General features: G+C 36.5%; 1 protein-coding gene across 2 annotated transcripts in view; it reads right to left on the bottom strand.

Annotated features, from left to right (window-relative positions):
- Nucleotides 1-21,338, bottom strand: part of LOC128211979 (inositol polyphosphate-5-phosphatase A-like) — a 48,482-nt gene that overhangs the window by 13,263 nt on the left and 13,881 nt on the right. For both annotated transcript variants that reach the window (XM_052917179.1, XM_052917178.1), the window contains exons 4-9: nt 13,852-13,939; nt 12,542-12,605; nt 8,639-8,670; nt 8,033-8,157; nt 3,668-3,731; nt 43-98 (exon numbers count right to left, since the gene is read on the bottom strand). In XM_052917179.1, coding sequence (XP_052773139.1) covers nt 43-98; nt 3,668-3,731; nt 8,033-8,157; nt 8,639-8,670; nt 12,542-12,605; nt 13,852-13,939 — 429 coding nt within the window. The remainder of the gene's footprint in view (nt 1-42; nt 99-3,667; nt 3,732-8,032; nt 8,158-8,638; nt 8,671-12,541; nt 12,606-13,851; nt 13,940-21,338) is intronic.

Here is a 21,338-nt window from a genome sequence, read left to right as displayed (position 1 = left end):
TAGTGCATAAGGAATGCCAACAATGTGAGACAACCCTCTTACCTCTGTAATGTGTGTGCCAAGGCCCGGTATCTGTTGTCACAGTACACTGAGGGACTCTGAAACAATGAAGGGTGGTTGTGTTAGCTTATTTATACTGGCACCCGGGCAAGGCTCATTTAGTGAGTGCTCCAATAAGATTGTTAGTCATGTTAGTTTTTTTGCGCATAGTGCACAGACAGACTGTAACCCTGGTTCTTTAACGTGCACCAATGTAAAGCACCTTCACACAGGACCCCAATTTAACGTCCCTACTGGAAGATGTTTTTTTCAATTTTTTAGTGGTGCAGCAGGGAATCGAACCTGTGACCCCTGACAGTCCTGTGTTTTACCACTAGATCAGGGATCTGCCATATAAAACCATGAACAATCAATTTATTATACCTATATCACCGTGAGATTCTAAAAGCTGATAATTCACAATCCTGAAAAATAGCCATGGGTCTGTTTTGAGTTTGAGGGATACATTGCCCAGAGCAGGGTAATTGGGGCTTAAAGCTGCACTCTCAAAGATTTACCGTTTTTTCAACTTTTTCATTTTTTGTCTTGGAAATTGCAAATTTTTGCATAAATATCTGCAAACCAGTGATAAAAGACTGCTGACAAAAGATCAGATCGCAGATTCTCATATTTCCATTCCAAATTTAATGTTTTATGGCTTAAACCGTTTCTAACGGTTTGAGAAAAATGCATAAAACATCAATTTTGGAGCGGAAATATGAAAATCTGCAATCTGATCTTTTGCCATCAGTCTTTTATCATAGGTTTGCAGATATTAACGCAAAATGTGCTCGTTCCAAGACAAAAAATAAACTAGAGATTGCTTTTTTGAAAAAGCGCATGTCTCCCCCATTGTGTGGTCGTAGGTGAGAAATAATCAATGATGGATCCCAAAATCAATAGGGGCCATCAACTAGTCATGACTAACTGGCATACCAAGTATGAAGTTCCTGGGTGTAAACGTTCTTGAGTTATTGAGCAGAAACCGGTTCTTCACCTCAAGGTCAGTGACCTTGACCTTTGACCAACTGATTGCAAAATCAACTAGACATCATGACCAACCTCACTTCAAAGTTTGGTGAACCTAGATCAAAGCATTCTCCTGATATTGCACGGAAATATTTTTTTACATTAGAGGTCACAGCGACGTTGACCTTTGACCCCCCAAAATACAGGAGTTTTCTAAACCTCATGATCAACCTCCCTACCAAGTTTGGTGAACCTAGGTCAAACCATTCTCAAGATATTGAGCGGAAATGTTTTTTACATTGGGGGTCGCCGCGACCTTGACCTTTGACCTAGTGACCCCAAAAACAATAGGGATCTTCTACACCTCATGACCAACCTCCCTACCAAGTTTGGTGAACCTAGGTCAAACCGTTCTCAAGATTTTGAGCAGAAATGTTTTTTATATTGGGGGTCGCCGCGACCTTGACCTTTGACCTAGTGACCCCAAAAACAATAGGGATCCTCTACACCTCACGACCAACCTCCCTACCAAGTTTGGTGAACCTAGGTCAAACCATTCTCAAGATATTGAGCGGAAATGTTTTTTACATTGGGGGTCGCCGCGACCTTGACCTTTGACCTAGTGACCCCAAAAACAATAGGGATCCTCTACACCTCACGACCAACCTCCCTACCAAGTTTGGTGAACCTAGGTCAAACCATTCTCAAGATATTGAGCGGAAATGTTTTTTACATTGGGGGTCACCGCGACCTTGACCTTTGACCTAGTGACCACAAAAACAATAGGGATCCTCTACACCTCACGACCAACCTCCCTACCAAGTTTGGTGAACCTAGGTCAAACCATTCTCAAGATATTGAGCGGAAATGTTTTTTACATTGGGGGTCGCCGCGACCTTGACCTTTGACCTAGTGACCCCAAAAACAATAGGGATCTTCTACACCTCATGACCAACCTCCCTACCAAGTTTGGTGAACCTAGGTCAAACCATTGTCAAGATATTGAGCGGAAATGTTTTTTACATTGGGGGTCGCCGCGACCTTGACCTTTGACCTAGTGACCCCAAAAACAATAGGGATCTTCTACACCTCATGACCAACCTCCCTACCAAGTTTGGTGATCCTAGGTCATGCGGTTTTCCAGTTATCGATCGGAAACGAAGTGTGACGTACGGACGGACTGACGGACTGACGGACTACCGGACTGACGGACAGGGCAAAAACAATATGTCTCCCCCAGAGAGGGGGAGACATAAAAAGTTGTCAAAACGTTCAATCTGTGAAAGTGCAGCTTTAAATCCCTTTTGAGTTTGTTACCAGGGTACTATCTATTGTTTTAATGCTCTCAATCCTGACTTCAGATTAATCCTGAAATATCAAGCAAAAAACCCCAAAACATTCAACACTCAGATAATTTCACCTCAACAGCTTTAATGAAACAGGCATCTGGACATAATTGGTGGCTGGATGGTAAAAGGTAGCAGGCAACAGTTTCCGTTAACTGACACTCAATCCACATAACTTGATCTAATACACTTGGATAAAGTTAAAAGAAGGTTCTGGCTAACGATCAAATCATTAATAGTTTGCACTAAAATCATCTCATTTCAAGCTCTTCATGTGCAAACAAATATGTGTTTGTTAAAATTGTAGTGGATTCAAATTTCAACAGATATCCCATTAAGCGTCTTCTTATCCTACAGTTCACGTAACACATTCATTCAAAAAAAAATAAACTCCTCTTAAATGAACTCTCTCACAGCTATGGGTCAGACATCAAAAATTCTAACTATATGTTTTATGTGACGAAAATACTTTGTAAACAAAAATTTGAGATATTTATGGGTATTTTACAAGAGCTGTCACAGAGAGAGCACATTAATATCTCATGTTGTCATTTCACCACTTATAACTTTAAGGATGGCAAAGTTTTTGTAAAACATGCATGGATCACTGTTAAATTAGATAACATGCAAAACCTTTACCAAGATTTAGAAGTCAAATAATCAACAGCCATAGCTTGCATTATATTCAAAATAGGGCTATCTTACTTGATTAATTAAGTAGTTATATATATGAATATGTGTGTAAAGTTTCAATGCAATACATGATGTATTTCATGAGATATTGAATTAAATGTGCTTACATTCAAAACCTTGACCATAGTCTGAAGCTTTCATGTTTGGTTATATGGTTAGCGCAGTGATTAGCGCACTTGCTTTGCAAGCACACTTGCTTCTAAACCAAGGCCTTCTGGGTTTGATTCCTGGCCTGGGTGGATTTGAGTTTGGTTGGTGGTCACCAAGCCTGACAAGTGGGTTTTTCTCAAGGCCACTCCAGTTTCCCCCACAACACAAGACCACACTCTCAAGCAACATCATGCCAACAAGTGACTTAGTATAAGTTATCATAACTTTCTTCACAATCGTTGTAAAATACATCATGTAAAAACTAAAGTTTGACACTGATGCTGATGCTAGAGTGAGTAGTATAGCTCTCCTTCTTCCTTGAATAGACGAGCTAAAATGGGTTAGTTAATGCTTGATAAACATGACAAAAAAGGTCATCAAAATAAAATCTTTGAGAGACTCCTTTTAAACAACAAGTGAAATGCCCTCCAATAAAAGCCTACGCCCAATTGTAAACATACACCCCCTACCTTTTGCAAGGCTACGATATTTGAGGCATCGTGGAACAGGTGAATGTTGATCAGATCAAACAAACTGAAAACAGAAGAATATTTCACTCATTAAAATATACAATGTCACATTAATGCAAGAACTCCATACATGCTTTTATTTTAATTGCAGTTATTGCGCCAATTTCACAACTTGTCAAACAAGAGATGTTTGTCAAACATTATGCCCCCTGAGCGCCAAGTTGCCAGAAATATTTGGACAATTGAATGAAATATGCATGGACTGAAATGACAGCTGATTTGTCATTGGATGCATATGAGGCAGGTCATCTACTGGTCATACCTAATCTTCATGTCAAGTTTGATGACCATAGGTCCGGGAATTGTTGAGTTATCACTCGGACAAGCTTTGGTCTTCCAACAGACCGACCGACATGTGCAAAGCAATTATATAACCCCTCTGCTTCGAAGGGGGGCATAATTAAACTAGATGTTCACTGAAAACTGATACTTCAACTCATGCATTTAGTGACATATAAATTTCTACTGTCTACTATATAAGAAAATAAAATATGGACAATCAGAAAACCTTTTTTCAGCTTACAGTCACACTGACCTTGACCTTTGACCCACTGACCTCAAAATCAATAGGGTTCATCTGCTGGTCATGACCAATAAGCCTACCTAGTATGAGGTCCCTGGGTCAAAGCGTTCTCAAGTTATTGATCGGAAACCGTTTTTCATGTTAAGGTCACACTGACCTTGACCTTTGACCTCAAAATCAATAGGGTTCATCTGCTGGTCATGACCAATACACCTACCAAGTATGAGGTTCCTGGGTCAAAGCGTTCTCAAGTTATTGATCGGAAACTGTTTTTCATGTAAAGGTCACACTGACCTTGACCTTTGACCCACTGACCTCAAAATCAATAGGGTTCATCTGCTGGTCATGACCAATAAGCCTACCTAGTATGAGGTCCCTGGGTCAAAGCGTTCTCAAGTTATTGATCGGAAACCGTTTTTCATGTCAAGGTCAGTGTGACCTTGACCTTTGACCCACTGACCTCAAAATCAATAGGGTTCATCTGCTGGTCATGACCAATACACCTACCAAGTATGAGGTTCCTGGGTCAAAGCGTTCTCAAGTTATTGATCGGAAACCGTTTTTCATGTAAAGGTCACACTGACCTTGACCTTTGACCCACTGACCTCAAAATCAATAGGGTTCATCTGCTGGTGATGACCAATACACATACCAAGTATGAGGTCCCTCGGTCAAAGCGTTCTCAAGTTATTGATCGGAAACCATTTGGTATTCCGACCGACCGACCGACCGACCGACCGACCGACAGACAGACAGACCGACCGACCGACCGACCGACATGTGCAAAACAATATACCCCACTTTTTTCAAAAGGGGGCATAACAAAAAGACTGTGCATGCATAAATACATCAGTTTTAGACATAATACATAAATTTCCAACCATCTATATGAAAAACAGCGACCTAATATTAAGTCAGCCTTCTTATATCACTGGCTTCACGACATTTATGCAAAAATTGGCTTATTCCAAGACAAACAAAATTTTAATAAAAGTTGTCAAAATAGTGAAACTGGTGACAATGCAGCTTTAACTCAAATATCCTCAATACAGGATGGCATATATCCAAATTACTAATGTTTTTATAATCACATACTCTTGTGCATTATATTGCTCAATATTCTAAATGAATATGTTTTTTTTTTATTTCTAGAGTACAAAATGTACTTGAGAAACAGTGCTATCGCAGTCACATGACAAATACCTTTGATTGGGCCTTCCAAATGTAACAGCGTAAGAGCACAAGAAATGTTTGTAAAACATCTTTGCCCCCCTAATGGCAGGCAATTAGCCATTTTGCATTAAATGTCTGTGGAGTAATTTAAGGTCATGACCAACCTCTCTTCCAAGTTTGAAGACCTTAGGTCACAGTTTTCTCTTTATATTGATCAGACAAGGTCTTTGTATTCAAGGTTATTGTGGCCCTATTTTTTTATCAAAATCAATAAGGGTTATCTGCTGGTTATGACCAACCTCCCTACCAAGTTTAAGGATGGAAGACCTAAGCAAACTCAAGTTATCAAACTAACAAGCTCTTGCGTTCAAGGTCACCATGCATGACTGTGACCTTTGACCAACTGACCTCTGTACCAATTTTGAGGCCCTTATGCCCAAAATACTCTATCTTGTCCAACCAACCGAAGACAGACTCAGACTTGTGCAAAGCAATATACCCCAACTTCTTTGACGCAGGCCATAATAATGATATAATATAAATTGGACTTGAGTACAAAGTACATTTCTTGGTCTAGTAATGTTTCCCAAATTTTTTAATCAATACATGTATGGGAGAATGTTATATCGAAAAGTGTAAAAACAAATGATATTTTAAATAACTTTTTATGTTATTTAGTAAAATGAGTTTGGATTGAAACTCGACTTCAGTATTTTTTATGATATTGCCAGCAGTATACTTCATTGTTCACTAGATGTTTTTCACTTTTCTAAGCTGATCTTTATAAACCAACATAAATATATGCTTTTTACATAACTGTACTTAAATTTGAGAAAACAAAAACAATTTATCTTAATAAACAGAAAGTAAAACGCATCATTAATTTCATTGTTAAGTTTTTGACAGCATTAAGACATGCATTTTATGCTGACAGTAATTAGCTGGTAAAATAACAAATTTGATAGAATAGTGAAGATTCCACAATAACTTTAAGATGCACTGTCACTTCCAAATAAAATTTACCAAAATTAATACAAATGTTTAAATATATATACCAAACAGTATGTATAAATGTCGAAAACAATGGCTCTTATGAAGGATACCGAGTTTAATTTGAAATTAAGGTGCAGAAAACATGGTATTTCTACCTTATGAGACAATAAAATATCACAGTAAATCTTTTAGCACTCACCAATCATTTAATATTTTTGCATGTTCAGCTATAACATACGCGATTTTAAGTTATCAGTAATTAATGTTTTCTATAAATGCATTATTTACTAAGTACAGTTGTAAAAAGGTTTATCACTCAAAATTTACGTTTGTTATACATGTGTATGTATTAATTTTGAATAAGACTGTCACTAAAACAATGAATGACCAATGAAAGTAAGTAAGTTGTTTATTATAGTGACATGTGCATAACACGAAAGATATTCACAATACAAATATAAATGATGATAACACCCATCCAATCGGGCTTATAAGTCACCTTAATGTTAACATTTCTCAAGCACTGGTACTAAGATTAGTTGCACAAACTATAAATACCATTAAACTAACTGCAATGAAGCGATCTGCAATACCCAGGTAATCATTTTTTTGCTTTGTTCTCCCCCCCCCCCCCCCCAATCATTTCAGGAAGAAAACATCACAGACATTAAAACAATAGCATCACAAGCGAATAGCAAAGCTCAGCTGTTCTTATCTTGAAAAAAAGTTGAAAAGGGGATCATCTTGAATATTTATTTATTTAAGAAATACACCTTGTTACACACGAGCACAATTATCATCACAGGTTACATGTATACCAAGTTTGATTTTTTTTTAAAAGGCATAGGTACAAGTTTTACAGGCTGCTGAAAATGACACCAAGGCTATCACATTACCTTAAACAAGAGCACCGCTGACAAAGGTCAATGCTCACCTGCTTTTTTTTTTTTTACTTTTGAACAAGGGAAAAACTGGAAAATCATTAACAGCTAGCAGAGTTAAGGGCCTTCCAAAACATGCTTGTATTTTCTTCTGTAGCAGGTGTACCAATTTTCCATTGTAAATCTTTAACTGTTTTTTGAGTCATGGCCAAGGTTAAATTTGTTTCACAACACCACTGCCAATGACACAAAGTTAGTTAGGCCAAAAAAAAATAAAATTGTTTAGGGTAACCTTCCTAAAATTTCTAGGTGGGTAGGTAGGGATTTTTTTTTATTTTTTTTATTTTTTTTTCAAAATCTGTCGTACGTTCAGAGTGTTTTCTTGCACATGGCAGTCTTTCCTACATTACTGTCATTGCCTGACTTTGTTTTATCATATAAACAATAATTCTGATTAAAATCTGCATGTATCCGCCCTTCGTAACTCTCTATTCGCTAACGAATATTTTTTTGCTCAGAAACGGAAAAAAATAGTTAGGGTCGGCGCATTTTTATATAGGTAGGGTCGGGTTATCTGAAACGGACATATTTTTTTTTAAGCCTTACCTCAGCCTTTTTCTTCAAAACCAGACAAGATCATAACAGTCCTGCTAAAAATGTCATAAATGTATACCCCATCATACGTTCTATAAACAATTTACGTACAAACTGTATGAACTCACTAACACACTTTACCTGTTATTTATATTCCATCTCGTCCGTAAAAAACCTTTTCGAGACCATTTGAAATCGGGGAAGAAATTCTGGGGATATTTGGATTTTTCTTTGATTTGAATGTTTTCTATATTCCCTGATAAAACCTGTAACATCAAAGACATAAATATTTAGCTTAAAATTACAGTTTTCAAAGAAAAAGAAATACCTTCGTTGACATCACACATAATTTAAAAAACTGTTTGTGTTTGATTTTCAAAGATCAAAGTAACAATTTAAGCTTAAAAAATAGACAACATATTCAATCTGAGTTTGAGAATCAGAAATTTGATTTCTCAAATGTTACAAATTATCTTATTCACTTATATTTTCAACACAAGACATGTAAATAATTGAACCAATTATTTGTTACAGATACCGATAGACCTATAGGTCTAGTGGTATAGGCATCCACATCTGAAACAAAAAGTTTTGGGTTCTATCCCCATCAGGGGTACCTCCTCAAGTGCTCTTATATTGGACACCAGTAGTGGTTTCTACTCAGGAAACAGACTCAAGCCTGATTATTAAAGCCATTAGCTTACATCACAATCAAGCTATAAGAAATTTGTTAAACTAAAGACCTACCTCCCTTCCTTCCACTGGGAGAAATTTGCACTCTGAAACAGACAGTAAATTAGTAAACAAGAGTACCACAAGCGGGTGCCATCGCTCGTCTGTTGTTGTTTCTTTTCCACCAATCTAGGGGCATTACTTGACAATTATGAAACCACAGAGTAAGGTCTAAAAAAATACATTTGGTTCAGGTTCCACGACCCTACCCATGAAATTGGCATTGATCCTACTGTTTTTATAGTCAGTCGCTAAAAAATATGAAAAAAATATATATGTATGTTAAAAAAAATTAAGTGTATGTTTAATATGTACTTTAAAACATTTAAGCTTTATACAGAAGATTTCTTTAACACCATTCCCCAATAGTGACAATAACATTTTTACATAAAGCCTAATAAAAAACTAGAGATTGCTTTTTTGAAAAAGCGCATGTCTCCCCCATTGTGTGGTCGTAGGTGAGAAATAATCAATGATGGACATGAAATTTGTACTTCCTCCCTACCAAGTTTGGTGAACCTAGGTCAAACCATTCTCAAGATATTGAGCGGAAATGTTTTTTACATTGGGGGTCGCCGCGACCTTGACCTTTGACCTAGTGACCCCAAAAACAATAGGGATCTTCTACACCTCATGACCAACCTCCCTACCAAGTTTGGTGAACCTAGGTCAAACCGTTCTCAAGATTTTGAGCAGAAATGTTTTTTATATTGGGGGTCGCCGCGACCTTGACCTTTGACCTAGTGACCCCAAAAACAATAGGGATCCTCTACACCTCACGACCAACCTCCCTACCAAGTTTGGTGAACCTAGGTCAAACCGTTCTCAAGATTTTGAGCAGAAATGTTTTTATATTGGGGGTCGCCGCGACCTTGACCTTTGACCTAGTGACCCCAAAAACAATAGGGATCCTCTACACCTCACGACCAACCTCCCTACCAAGTTTGGTGATCCTAGGTCATGCGGTTTTCCAGTTATCGATCGGAAACGAACAAAGCATTCTCCTGATATTGCACGGAAATATTTTTTTACATTAGAGGTCACAGCGACGTTGACCTTTGACCTTGTGACCCCCCAAAATATAGGAGTTTTCTAAACCTCATGATCAACCTCCCTACCAAGTTTGGTGAACCTAGGTCAAACCATTCTCAAGATATTGAGCGGAAATGTTTATTACATTGGGGGTCGCCGCGACCTTGACCTTTGACCTAGTGACCCCAAAAACAATAGGGATCTTCTACACCTCATGACCAACCTCCCTACCAAGTTTGGTGAACCTAGGTCAAACCGTTCTCAAGATATTGAGCGGAAATGTTTTTTACATTGGGGGTCGCCGCGACCTTGACCTTTGACCTAGTGACCCCAAAAACAATAGGGATCTTCTACACCTCATGACCAACCTCCCTACCAAGTTTGGTGAACCTAGGTCAAACCGTTCTCAAGATTTTGAGCAGAAATGTTTTTTATATTGGGGGTCGCCGCGACCTTGACCTTTGACATAGTGACCCCAAAAACAATAGGGATCCTCTACACCTCACGACCAACCTCCCTACCAAGTTTGGTGATCCTAGGTCATGCGGTTTTCCAGTTATCGATCGGAAACGAAGTGTGACGTACGGACTGACGGACTACCGGACTGACGGACAGGGCAAAAACAATATGTCTCCCCCAGAGAGGGGGAGACATAATAAAAAAAATAAAATGAAAAGCCTACCTACCCTACCAGATTTTGAAAAGGATGTTACCGTAACCAAACCATTTTTTAGGCCTTGTGGCCCTTGCTACTGTTTGCATTGTAACATATAACATGTGTACTAAGTCTCATATGAATATCTTGAACTGGTTTTTAAAGAAACGGTCAAGTTTCAAATTTTGTATGCCAAAAACAAAGACACCAATGTTAAGACCAATACCTAAAACTTTCTTTTGAAAGACATATTTACACTTCTATATTTACACCTCAACTTCAATCCCTTCAATGATGAGCCTTTCTGCATATGGGAATGTTTTACGAAAAGTATGAAAAGTAAGTGTGGAGACCTTTTGACTCTACACACTTTAACCAGCCCAACTGCATTCATATCCCCAATAATGACATCTATTACACAATTCATACCTTAAACTAAATATACTTCCACAAATAACTTTTGCAACTGCATTTTTGTATTATTAAAGATATTTGCTTTCATATAGGATAAATAAAAAGGGTCGGGTAATATCTTTGAAGTGATACTTCCCTGACAGTAAATAGCGCTTTCAATACTATTTCAGCTAAAGAATAAACTTATCAGCCCATCAGTATAATAATAAAACGTTGTGCATTGTATGGAGTGTAGGTAATTTAGAGTGTTTACTGCCGAAAATGTCGTTTTTATCTGTTGTCAATGTTTACATTAAACTTAAGTAAGGTCATTGTGTTTAAATAAGAATCATTTTCAAGGTTAGAACAGCTTATATCATACTTTGTAAACATTTTGGACATCAGAACATGATAAATTCACAAACAAATAGTCCATGTGTTTGTTTAACATTATCATGAGCACTTCAACATTCAAGGAACACCAGGATATGAAGCCACATGATGCAAAACTATGTCATAATGTTACACAAACAATTACCTGTCTTGAATGGTAAGCTAAACTATGGCAGAATTTAAATGAGCAATTAACAGTATGAATAAAAGATACAACCAATTATTGAAAATATATGAAATTGCAAAATGAAATGACACCCTTATTTTGGAATGCTATTAATACTTAATACAGACAAAGGTACACAGGACAGGAAAAGGGAGCTATGATTATAATATACCCATGCATTAATGCCATTTAAACACCCCATTCACTATAGAAACTACCCATATGGCCATAAATTTGTGGACGAAGCCATTTTATAAAATGTCACAACCTTGTTTTTGGCAAAATATTGGACCTCTGACCAGGGTCAATGTTTAACATATGGCTACTGGGATTTTCACTGTATCATGGATAACAACTCTTTCTTTACTCCTCCCAGTCTGGCCATTACCATACATACAACAGGTGCCACTTCCGCTGTACTAACGTTCTCTATTAGTGTGTCTAGTTTATGCCCAAAGGTGTGCTTAATCAATTTGTCCAGTTTATACCCGAAGGTGTGCTTTATCAGTTTGTCCAGTTATGCCCACAGGTGTGCTTAATTAGTTTGTACAGTTTATGCCCAAACATGTGTTAAACAGTTTGTCCAGTTAATGCCCAAAGGTGTGCTTAATCAGTTTGTACAGTTTATGCCTGAACATGTGCTTAATCAGTTTGTCCAGTTTATGCCCAAAGGTGTGCTTAATCAGTTTGTTCAGTTTATGCCCAAACATGTGCTTAATCAGTTTGTCCAGTTTATGCCCAAAGGTGTGCTTAATCAGTTTGTACAGTTTATGCCGGAACATGTGCTTATTCAGTTTGTCCAGTTATGCCCGCAGGTGTGCTAATCAGTTTGTACAGTTTATGCCCGAATATGTGCTTAATCAGTTTGTCCAGTTTATGCCCAAAGGTGTATACCCGCAGGTGTGCCTAATTAGTGTGTCCAGTATATGCCCAAAGGTGTGCTTAATCAGTTTGTACAGTTTATGCCCAAACAGGTGCTTAATCAGTTTGTCCAGTTTATGCCCAAAGGTGTGCTTAATCAGTTTGTACAGTTTATGCCCCAACATTTGCTTAATCAGTTTGTCCAGTTTATGCCCAAAGGTGTCTTTAATCACTTTGTCTAGTTTATGCCCAAAGTTGGGCTTAATCAGTTTGTCCTGTTCATGCCCAAAGGTGTGCTTAATCAGTTTTTCCAGTTTATGCCCGAACATGTGCTTAATCAGTTTGTCCAGTTTATGACCGAACATGTGCTTAATCAGTTTGTCCACACTATTATGTCCAAAGGTGTATTGGTGCTTACCTATGAAGTCATATATTGACACCTCTTCCACACACTCGTGTATGAAGTACAGGTTACCCAATGCCTGAAAAAAACAGCATACACATTATACAAACATGCACTTTATAAACAAGTTCTCCAAAAACAAACTCAATCTAAGTGTACACTTTATTAAAACTAATGACAGTACGAGAGAATATTTCACATTAAGTGAGAGTGTTCTTAAGTATCAGAAGAAGTAGACTTGAGTGTGATGTTTGCTAACAGCTGTCTTCAGTTTGCTAACAATCAATCTTGCGAGTTAAATTAAAGTTACTACAAACTAAATGGCCCTTAAAACAGCACAAAATTCAAACTGTTCATTTAGTAATCAAATGTCACTTAGAACCTTTTTGTTTTTAACCCCTTTAAATGCAAGAGCCTGTATAAAACGTTCATAGTACAAAGTCTCCTGGGATGTCATTGACCGGGCAGCTTAAAGACTGAAACCATTTTAGTGATGGGTTTTAGGGGTGTTTTAGGGGGTTGAAGCGACCTGGCGCAGAAGCAAAAGTTGCTTTTTATTAGCCCCTTTTAAGGGCTCTACTGACTTTTAATAGGAAGCAGACTGAAGTGCCAACTTTAACAACAAAACAACTACAAATAAACTAACAACCAAAAGAAACCCCATTTTTATTTTTTTATTTTTGTCCTTGAAGCCATTAGATCTGTGGAAATCTGCGATGATTTCCGGACAAATGACATCCCTGTTTCTTAAAGTAGGGTTTTAGCTAAAAATATGGAAGGGTGTTGCATCCTGTCCCTTTCTTGTAGCACTCTTCTGACCTATGGAGACCAGCATGGGCACCCTACTACCTTCATAGAATTAAATGCTTAAGATAATCAAATATTTCATCTGTTTTCATTCAAACTTATATTATGATTATAAATTCATACAAGCTTTACATAGATGGCAATTAAAACCTAATATTAGTTCAAATGAACACAATTTCGAACATTTTCTCTCAAACTCTCATTGTTCAAGTTCTACACAATCTAATGCAAACTGTCCTTTTCACTCTAAGCACCCGGTCTCCCTCTTCTGTAGCACCCGGCCCTTTTTTTTTTTAAACATGACTGAAACCCTAATAATAGTATCGGTGTGTGTCTCTCGTCAATGAGGTCTAGGGTTTGAACTTCACCCGAGGGTCCCCATTCTCCTGACCTTTCATAATTCATAATGTTCAGGTTTCTACCCAGAAAACCAAATCTTGTCTTTCAAGATACTGTACGATATCAGTTTTTTTAACAATCGTGCCAACGAAACATTGAATTTAAGCAAAAAAACGTACTGTGAATTTATCAGCAGCTGTATAGTCCTCATCGAGGAAGATGCGTGCTCGATCATACTTCTGTAGTTCATCGCTGCCCAACATGGCCCTGTTATACATCAAATTATAATAATTATACAATACTATGTCTCAGGAACATTAAACATCAGTGTTTTTAACTGTTTAACAAGAGATGCGGGCTCCATAATACTTCTAAAAGTCATCGCTGCCCAACATCACCCTGTAATAGGGGTATACAATCCCATCAATTTGTAACGATGATACAGTTCTACTGAATGTTTTCTGAACCTTTAAAATCAGGGTATTCAACAGTAACTGTTAAAACGATTTGCAGGCTCCATCATACTTCTGTAACTCATTGCTGCCCATTATTGTCCTGTAACACATGTTTACAACTCCATCAACTTATAATAATAATACTTGTCATGGTCACAGGAATCTTTAAAGTCAGAGAATTCAAGAGATTAAAAATTGAAATGCGGGTTTTGACTCACTGCTGCTATAATACATTGCTCTTAAACAAGGGTTAACAATCCCTAATGTTACTCTGTAGAACTTTCACAATGTTTCTTTTTGTTGGACGCTTTTATCCCCAATTATTACAGTGAGTTTTCTTTTCAACTGAAAATGGGGCCAAAAGTCACCCCGATTCACAATAAAAAAATAATAATAATAAAAATGACCACAAAATCCAAATTTCTATGGACTTTTTTTAACTGTTAACAACTAGAACAGAATTTAACATTTAAATGAAGTCTTAGGCTTTCAATATCCTTCAATTCAAAGACCTTAAAGGGGGCCTGGCCTCTCCCACCTTTACCAAGGTGCAGGGAAAATTCAATTTTTTTGGCAATTTGTCACTATTCTTACAATTCTAAAGTTGCTTGCCCCCTTCACAAAAAGATGAAAAACACACAACCTGACACTGTTTTATCTGTTTGAAGTATTGTCTGTCACTTCAATTACCATTGTAACACTTCAATACCAGGCACTGACTCTTAAACAAGATAGCAGCCCGCACTGATGCCAAAACAATGTATGCTTTCCTCAATCAAATCATTAGGGTCGTAGATAACTCCTAAATTGTTTTGGCAAGAGTGATGAGGAGTATCTAAACATGCATTCAGCGTATTGTTCTTATGGACTGGTGTACCAAGTGTTGTGTGAATGTCATTTAATATTTAAAAATCACTTGCAATCCAGGGGGCGGGTGTTCCAGGTGCAGGCTCCCAAAATTGTCCAAATTTACTTTTTATTAAATTTCAATATAGGAGAAAAAGATTGAAATTCCCCAAACATGAACCATTTCAGACTACATATTGTTTAAATTTCTTGGAGATGTATACCTCTAAACCCCAGTGCCAACACTTTAAACCAATGAAATCTTGGTTAGGAAGGAGAGGGGCCAAGTCAAAAGGTTTCACCCTCTTAAGTTACGCCAAATCCAGGATCCACCCCTGTAAATTTCAAATTACCTTGACATTTCTTTGAAAAATCCGTCTTACCGACCAGCAAAGGCATGCCAAGTTTGAGTTTGACTGGTAAAAATTTGCAAAAAATATTTTTAATAGACAGAACACGTGTGGAAAAGGCCAAATAAAAAATTGTGTGGTTACATTTGGGTTACATCTTGTCCAAAAACAGGTATACGATAGGCAGATTGTTTTAAATGCTGTTATTATTCAAACAATCATACATTTTTTTTGTTCTTACAAATTGACTATAAAAACAGTAATAAGGGTCAGGGCCTTCCTTCGCATTTTAAGGCCTTATATAATGTGTATCAGGATAGTAAAAGATGGAAGTTTTTCAATTTAAAATTGTGCCACTTATGTTTGTTGAGGGTATACTCCATTGCAGCCTCAATACCAGGTGTGTAACTGGCCATACTCATACCCCCCCCCTCTTGAAATGGAAATCCTTTCAAAAACAAATCAAAATCTTAAAGTGGGTGTATAAACCATGCAACAATGTACAGGAAAATTTTGTTTTATTTTTACTCAAGTATATCTTGGTGAAAGGTTTGCTTGAAAATGGTTCTTTCATAAATGTATTCTTAAAAAAAATCCACCCCATGATATTGATGAGATTCTGAAACCAAACTTATGGAAGATCTTTAAGCACACTTAAGTATTGGGGCGTTTCATTGAAAATGTGTCAGGTACCTATCGGATTACTAAATTCTGTTATGTTAGGAAAAGTTTGCACGCCTTGAACTTTCATGTTTACAACATTGTAATTGACATTTGGTGTTGCAATTATTGATTCATTACAGAAGGATAGAATTTAACACTCTAACTTGCAGATGGAGAATCAGCTGTAATACTTGGCCACAGTCCATCAGATCAGGGCAATATTTTTGTTGCTGTGAATTGTGTCATAAGTTCTTGTAGGGTGAAAAGATTTCTTGAATAACGTTCATAAATTGTAATCATTTGATTTGCCAACATCAATATTAAGAAAATCAAACCTAATGATGGAATTCTCTGCAGCAAAAAATGTAAAAGCTGAACCGACGAGCATTCCGCAAACATCACGGGGAAAATAATGGATTTCTTTTACAATGCACTTATTTTGTTCTCGAAAGTGAGCAAACCTGCTCCATTATATTCGTAAAAACTATGGCTGGATTCTCTATCTCCTATATACAAGAGCTAGGGTGTAATGAAAATTTGCCAAAAAGATTTTTCTGCTTTTACAAATTAAATTTAAGCTTCTAAAGTCTTCCAAATCACCTCATTTTATACTTTCTCAGACACCTTTATGTTGTTAATGTTTTGCAAACTATAATAAAATCAGAATTTCTTCAGACCACCCTTTAACAATTGTTGGTTTCCTGAGTGGCCTAAAATTAACACACTTAAAAATGCCCACCTCATGTTTTATTCTTTCTAACTGATATAGCAAGCAAAAGTTTTTCTGCAAAGCTCTGGTACTTCTCTTAATAGCAGGATTTTTCAACAAAAAATTATGGGTTATATAATGCGGGCATCAATGTTAACAATTCTGTGTAAAAGTATTTATTCCATGTTATAAAGTAAAAACTTTTTATCCAATTGTTACATAACTTTGTCAGAATACTTGTCTACATGTTGTCTTGGACCATTTGTGAATATGGGTCACCTCAGGTCAAAAACTAGGTCACTAGGTCAAATCTTAGGATGTTTTTATTCCATGTCATAAAGTCAATAGTCATTGTCCAATTGCTATGCAACTTTGCCAGAGTACTTTTCTACATGCTGGCTTGAACATTTATGAATATGGGTCACCTCAGGTCACAAAGTAGGTCTGTTGACCAATTAAAGTGCTTACATGTGCAAACTAACCAAAAGATAGCATGAGTGCATATAACTTTTCCCGTATTATACAAATGGCCCCTGGCTGTAGAATAACTTTTTTGAAAGTAATTCGCAATAGCCTGTGACCATTGTTTGATAAATTAAAATACAGTTGAACCCCATTGGCACAAACTCTCAGGGACCGGTGAAAATACCTCAAACCTCGGAGAATTCGAGCCAAACGGGGAATGTTTAGCGAAGCGAATGTGAGCCGACTGTATCTTGATAAATCAACTATGAGGGTTTAAATTATTTTTTTCAGTCAATGGGGAAATACAGCTGTCCTAATTCCTTATAACAACAGGGATGTTTGCCTTAAAGTCATCCCCTCCACAGTCCATGACTCATATTGTGGGTTGGGCCACTTCAAACCATTTCTGACGAAGCTTGAAAGAAAAAAAATCTGATTTTACATGAAAACAGCTCACTTTCCTAGAGCATGATTTCAAACTTCCCCAGACACTTATACTTGCAATAATTACTGCAGAGATGTTAACTATAATATTATTACATATACAATTTCAGGCCATCCTTAAAATATTGTTTGCTGTGGACCACCTTCTAAGGGCTAAAAACAATACTTCTGGTTCAGGTTACCCAACCCTACCAACAAAATAGGCGACAGCCCTACCATTTTTATAGTCCTTTGTTAATTAATTTTTAAAAAATTGCGTGCCTTTTAACTTGTAGTTTTAACCCTTTAGCACATAGACAAGTGGCCAGATTACACCTCCCAGTCAATAGCCAACTTACTGATAAGCAGTCCTTATCTGTATAGGTACTTTTCAGGATATTTGAAAATGAGAAAATGAATAAAGCAGTTATAATGACCTTAAAATCAATGTTACTCCAAATAATTGTGTCCAAATCTTTTTTATGTGAATACATTTTTTATAGATAATTAAATTATCTAATAAATGGTGTCAATGATGAAATATTAAATTATTTTATTTCAGCTGTGAATGTATTTCCAAGATGGAATTGTAACATTTCTTTGAAATGTCATAATTGCATTAAATCAAAGGGTAATAAAATGCTGGGATCGATCTAAATTTTATTACCCCAATCATAAAAAAGACCCATCTGGATTAAAAAGCCGACAATTTATGTTCTTGTGTATAATACACAGAAATATGTCAGGAATATCCGGTGTCATCAGGCTGAGGGATCCAGTCCAAGGTGTCTGTTTAACTTTATAACCCCCTCATAAAATTGTTTACAAAAAAGAAAGCCGAAAAATGATTTTCCGGTATGAATAAAAAGATCTAGATCAAACAAAACGCTTGCACATGACCTATTTTACAGCCGAAACTATGATGAACATTATATCAGCTTCACAGAAAATTTACCCATCATTTTCTCATTTACTAATTGTTTCTTTTGTTTGTAAACAAAATATTACCTTTAAGTAAATATAATCTCCATTGATTTTAATGGTAAACTGAACTGACGTAATATATTTAATGATTTACGCATCAATGAATTTGGGGGAAATTCCATACAGTACTCAGCTCATGGTCTTATTAGGTCACAATGGGATATCACACCTGCGATTAGGAGTATAAACACCTTCTCAATTTAGCAGACGATATTTTCAAGGGAAAATCAATACACAAAAGGTTAAACTTTAATTTTATAAACATCCGGGATATTGTTTACAAAAAGAAAGATGCAAAATTGAAATATTGAAATGACCCTATTGAAATATGCGGGCCATGCGTTTACATCCATTACTGGATATAGTCGGCCAGATGCGTATACATCTGCTAATGAGCTATGTCGGCCTATCTCGTATACATGCGCTAAAGGGTTAAAGCTTTACACTGAAGATTAATTTTATACCATTATTATGGTGACAATAATGTTCTAACATTAAGCCTAAAAAAAACAACATAAGCCTACCTACCTAGTTTGTTTTTTGGACAGAATGTAACCCTTAAACTTCACAATGTATTTCTTTTGCCTTAACAAGAGTGCCAAGGATTTTACTGCTTTCAACAACAGTGAAATAACAATTTGCTGTTTTTCACTGTTTTAAAATTTTTACCCTATTTCACTTCCAAATCAAACATTAGCACACACAGGGCTTGGAAACAATTTTTACGACATCATTTCGGAAATTACGTTTCTTTGGCATGCCATTTTGTTGCTTTTCTAAAAACTACAACTGAATGTGATTTTATATCCTTTTGATGCATATAATTCAAGGAATGTTTGTTTCAACGCAAAACCCCTATTGTTATTTCATCACGTAAACACAAAAAGTAAATACTTTAACTCCAGCTTCTGCCTCTCGTGAAATACAGCTTTTGGTGCTTACTATGTAAAATATATTGCAATATTACACTGTAACAAACAATTGTCCTTTATATAATAATGATTTCAATTTTGACACAACATAAGTATCTTTCTCATGTACAAGGGGCGGGCGGAAAAATCTGACCTGAGGGCATGTGCTGTAGCCGGTAATGAGGCTTACTGAGATCCCCAACTACAGCGGGTCCAAGGATCAGATATTTTCATCCCCCTCGCATACACTTGAACAATACAATACTTTTTCCGTACATACCGAAAATATAGATTTAAGTGTAATTTTGATTGTGTTCCTTTAAATATTCCACTAACAAATGCATGCAAAGATGTTTATTGACGCCAACGTCATGACACGCAGTAATTTGAAGTGAATGCCAAATAGTTCCTAATTGACGACGCCATTTTGAGGTTTTCATTTGATTTTGTATTAATAATTTTCTTGATGAACATTTTGTTCTCTGAGTCTCTGGTTTTCTAAATCATTCTATAGTTAATTTAGCATCATTATCCATCAAAACATTATTCTGAGTCATCTTCCTGATAGATTTTCAGGCTTGGTAAAACTCGGAAATGCACATCAGTTAAGCAAGAAACTTTTTCGGTCTCAAAAAATCAGGAAAAATGCTCAGTGTTCCTTTATAAACATCCGATTCTCCAAAGAAAAAGGTTCTGAATTACAAAAATATTGCAGTTTTCAAACGTTCTCAATACATCAATCAAGCTATTTTAAGACCTTTATATAAATGTGGCATGCACTGGCATAGGGAAGCAAAAATGATTTCTAATTAAAATCTCCTGTATAGTCTGCTTTTAAATAAACTATGCTGGTAAAGATCATTTACCTATGGTTTAAACATAACCTAGAGCAAATTAATTTCTCCGAATTCTGATTGCATCTCAAATAACAAACGAACAGGGCTATGGGATCTATCCAGTAATACCTGAATTACTTTTGCATTTTTGTAATTATTTTTGCTTAAGAATATAATCCAATAATACTATAAATAAGTCAGCTTTTATTTTTATTTTTATAAATTTCATTTTAATTTCATTGCCTGAGTCAAGAGATTTCTGTAAAAAAAAAAACTCAAAATTAAATTTACTTCAAATTATAACATTTTCTTTGTCCGATGCTCAACCCTTTAAAATGATACAAACTTAATATGGGGTCATCAAGCATCCACAAGGCTACCATTAAGAATTTAAAACTTTAAAGTATGGACCTCTTTGGCATCAATATTGAAAGTTTTTCTCTGAAATATGGAAGTTTATGTCCCTCAAACTCTAAGAAACTATTGTTCAACAAGACACTTTAAATATTAAATAATTTGTAGCCTCACAAAATAAATAAAATTTAAATAATAAGATTTACTTCCAAGAGTTATTGAAAATGTGGTCATTAAGTAACATTGATACCAATTGCTTTGATATTCTGAACTTCCAAGCCATCACTTTTGTTTTGTTTATTTGAGTTTATCAAGGTCTGCCCGCGCCCATTGGCTGCATTATGGCTTGACCCCGCCGTGACGCCATCACGACTTAAATTGTGTTTGAATGCCATAAGTGACATGAGATAGAAATGACAGCAATTCGCAGTCAAATCCAGACATTGGAAGACTTGAAGAAACAGAGTGAGATACAAGAAATCCGGGTGCGATACCCTAGCTCTTTGCGAAGAGACCTCTTGGTTCTTTAACGTGCTCGGTGTAAAGCACCGATACACGGGATACAACTTTCCTGGGTAGGACCAGTACTGAGTACACCACTTTCCCAAGCACTACCCTTTAAATGCCGAGCGCCAGGCAAGGGAGCTACCTGTACCAGCTTTTAACGTCT

The sequence above is a fragment of the Mya arenaria genome, chromosome 12, assembly GCF_026914265.1.
Source record: "Mya arenaria isolate MELC-2E11 chromosome 12, ASM2691426v1".
NCBI lineage: Eukaryota > Metazoa > Mollusca > Bivalvia > Myida > Myidae > Mya > Mya arenaria.
This window is presented reverse-complemented; position numbering and strand designations above follow the sequence as displayed.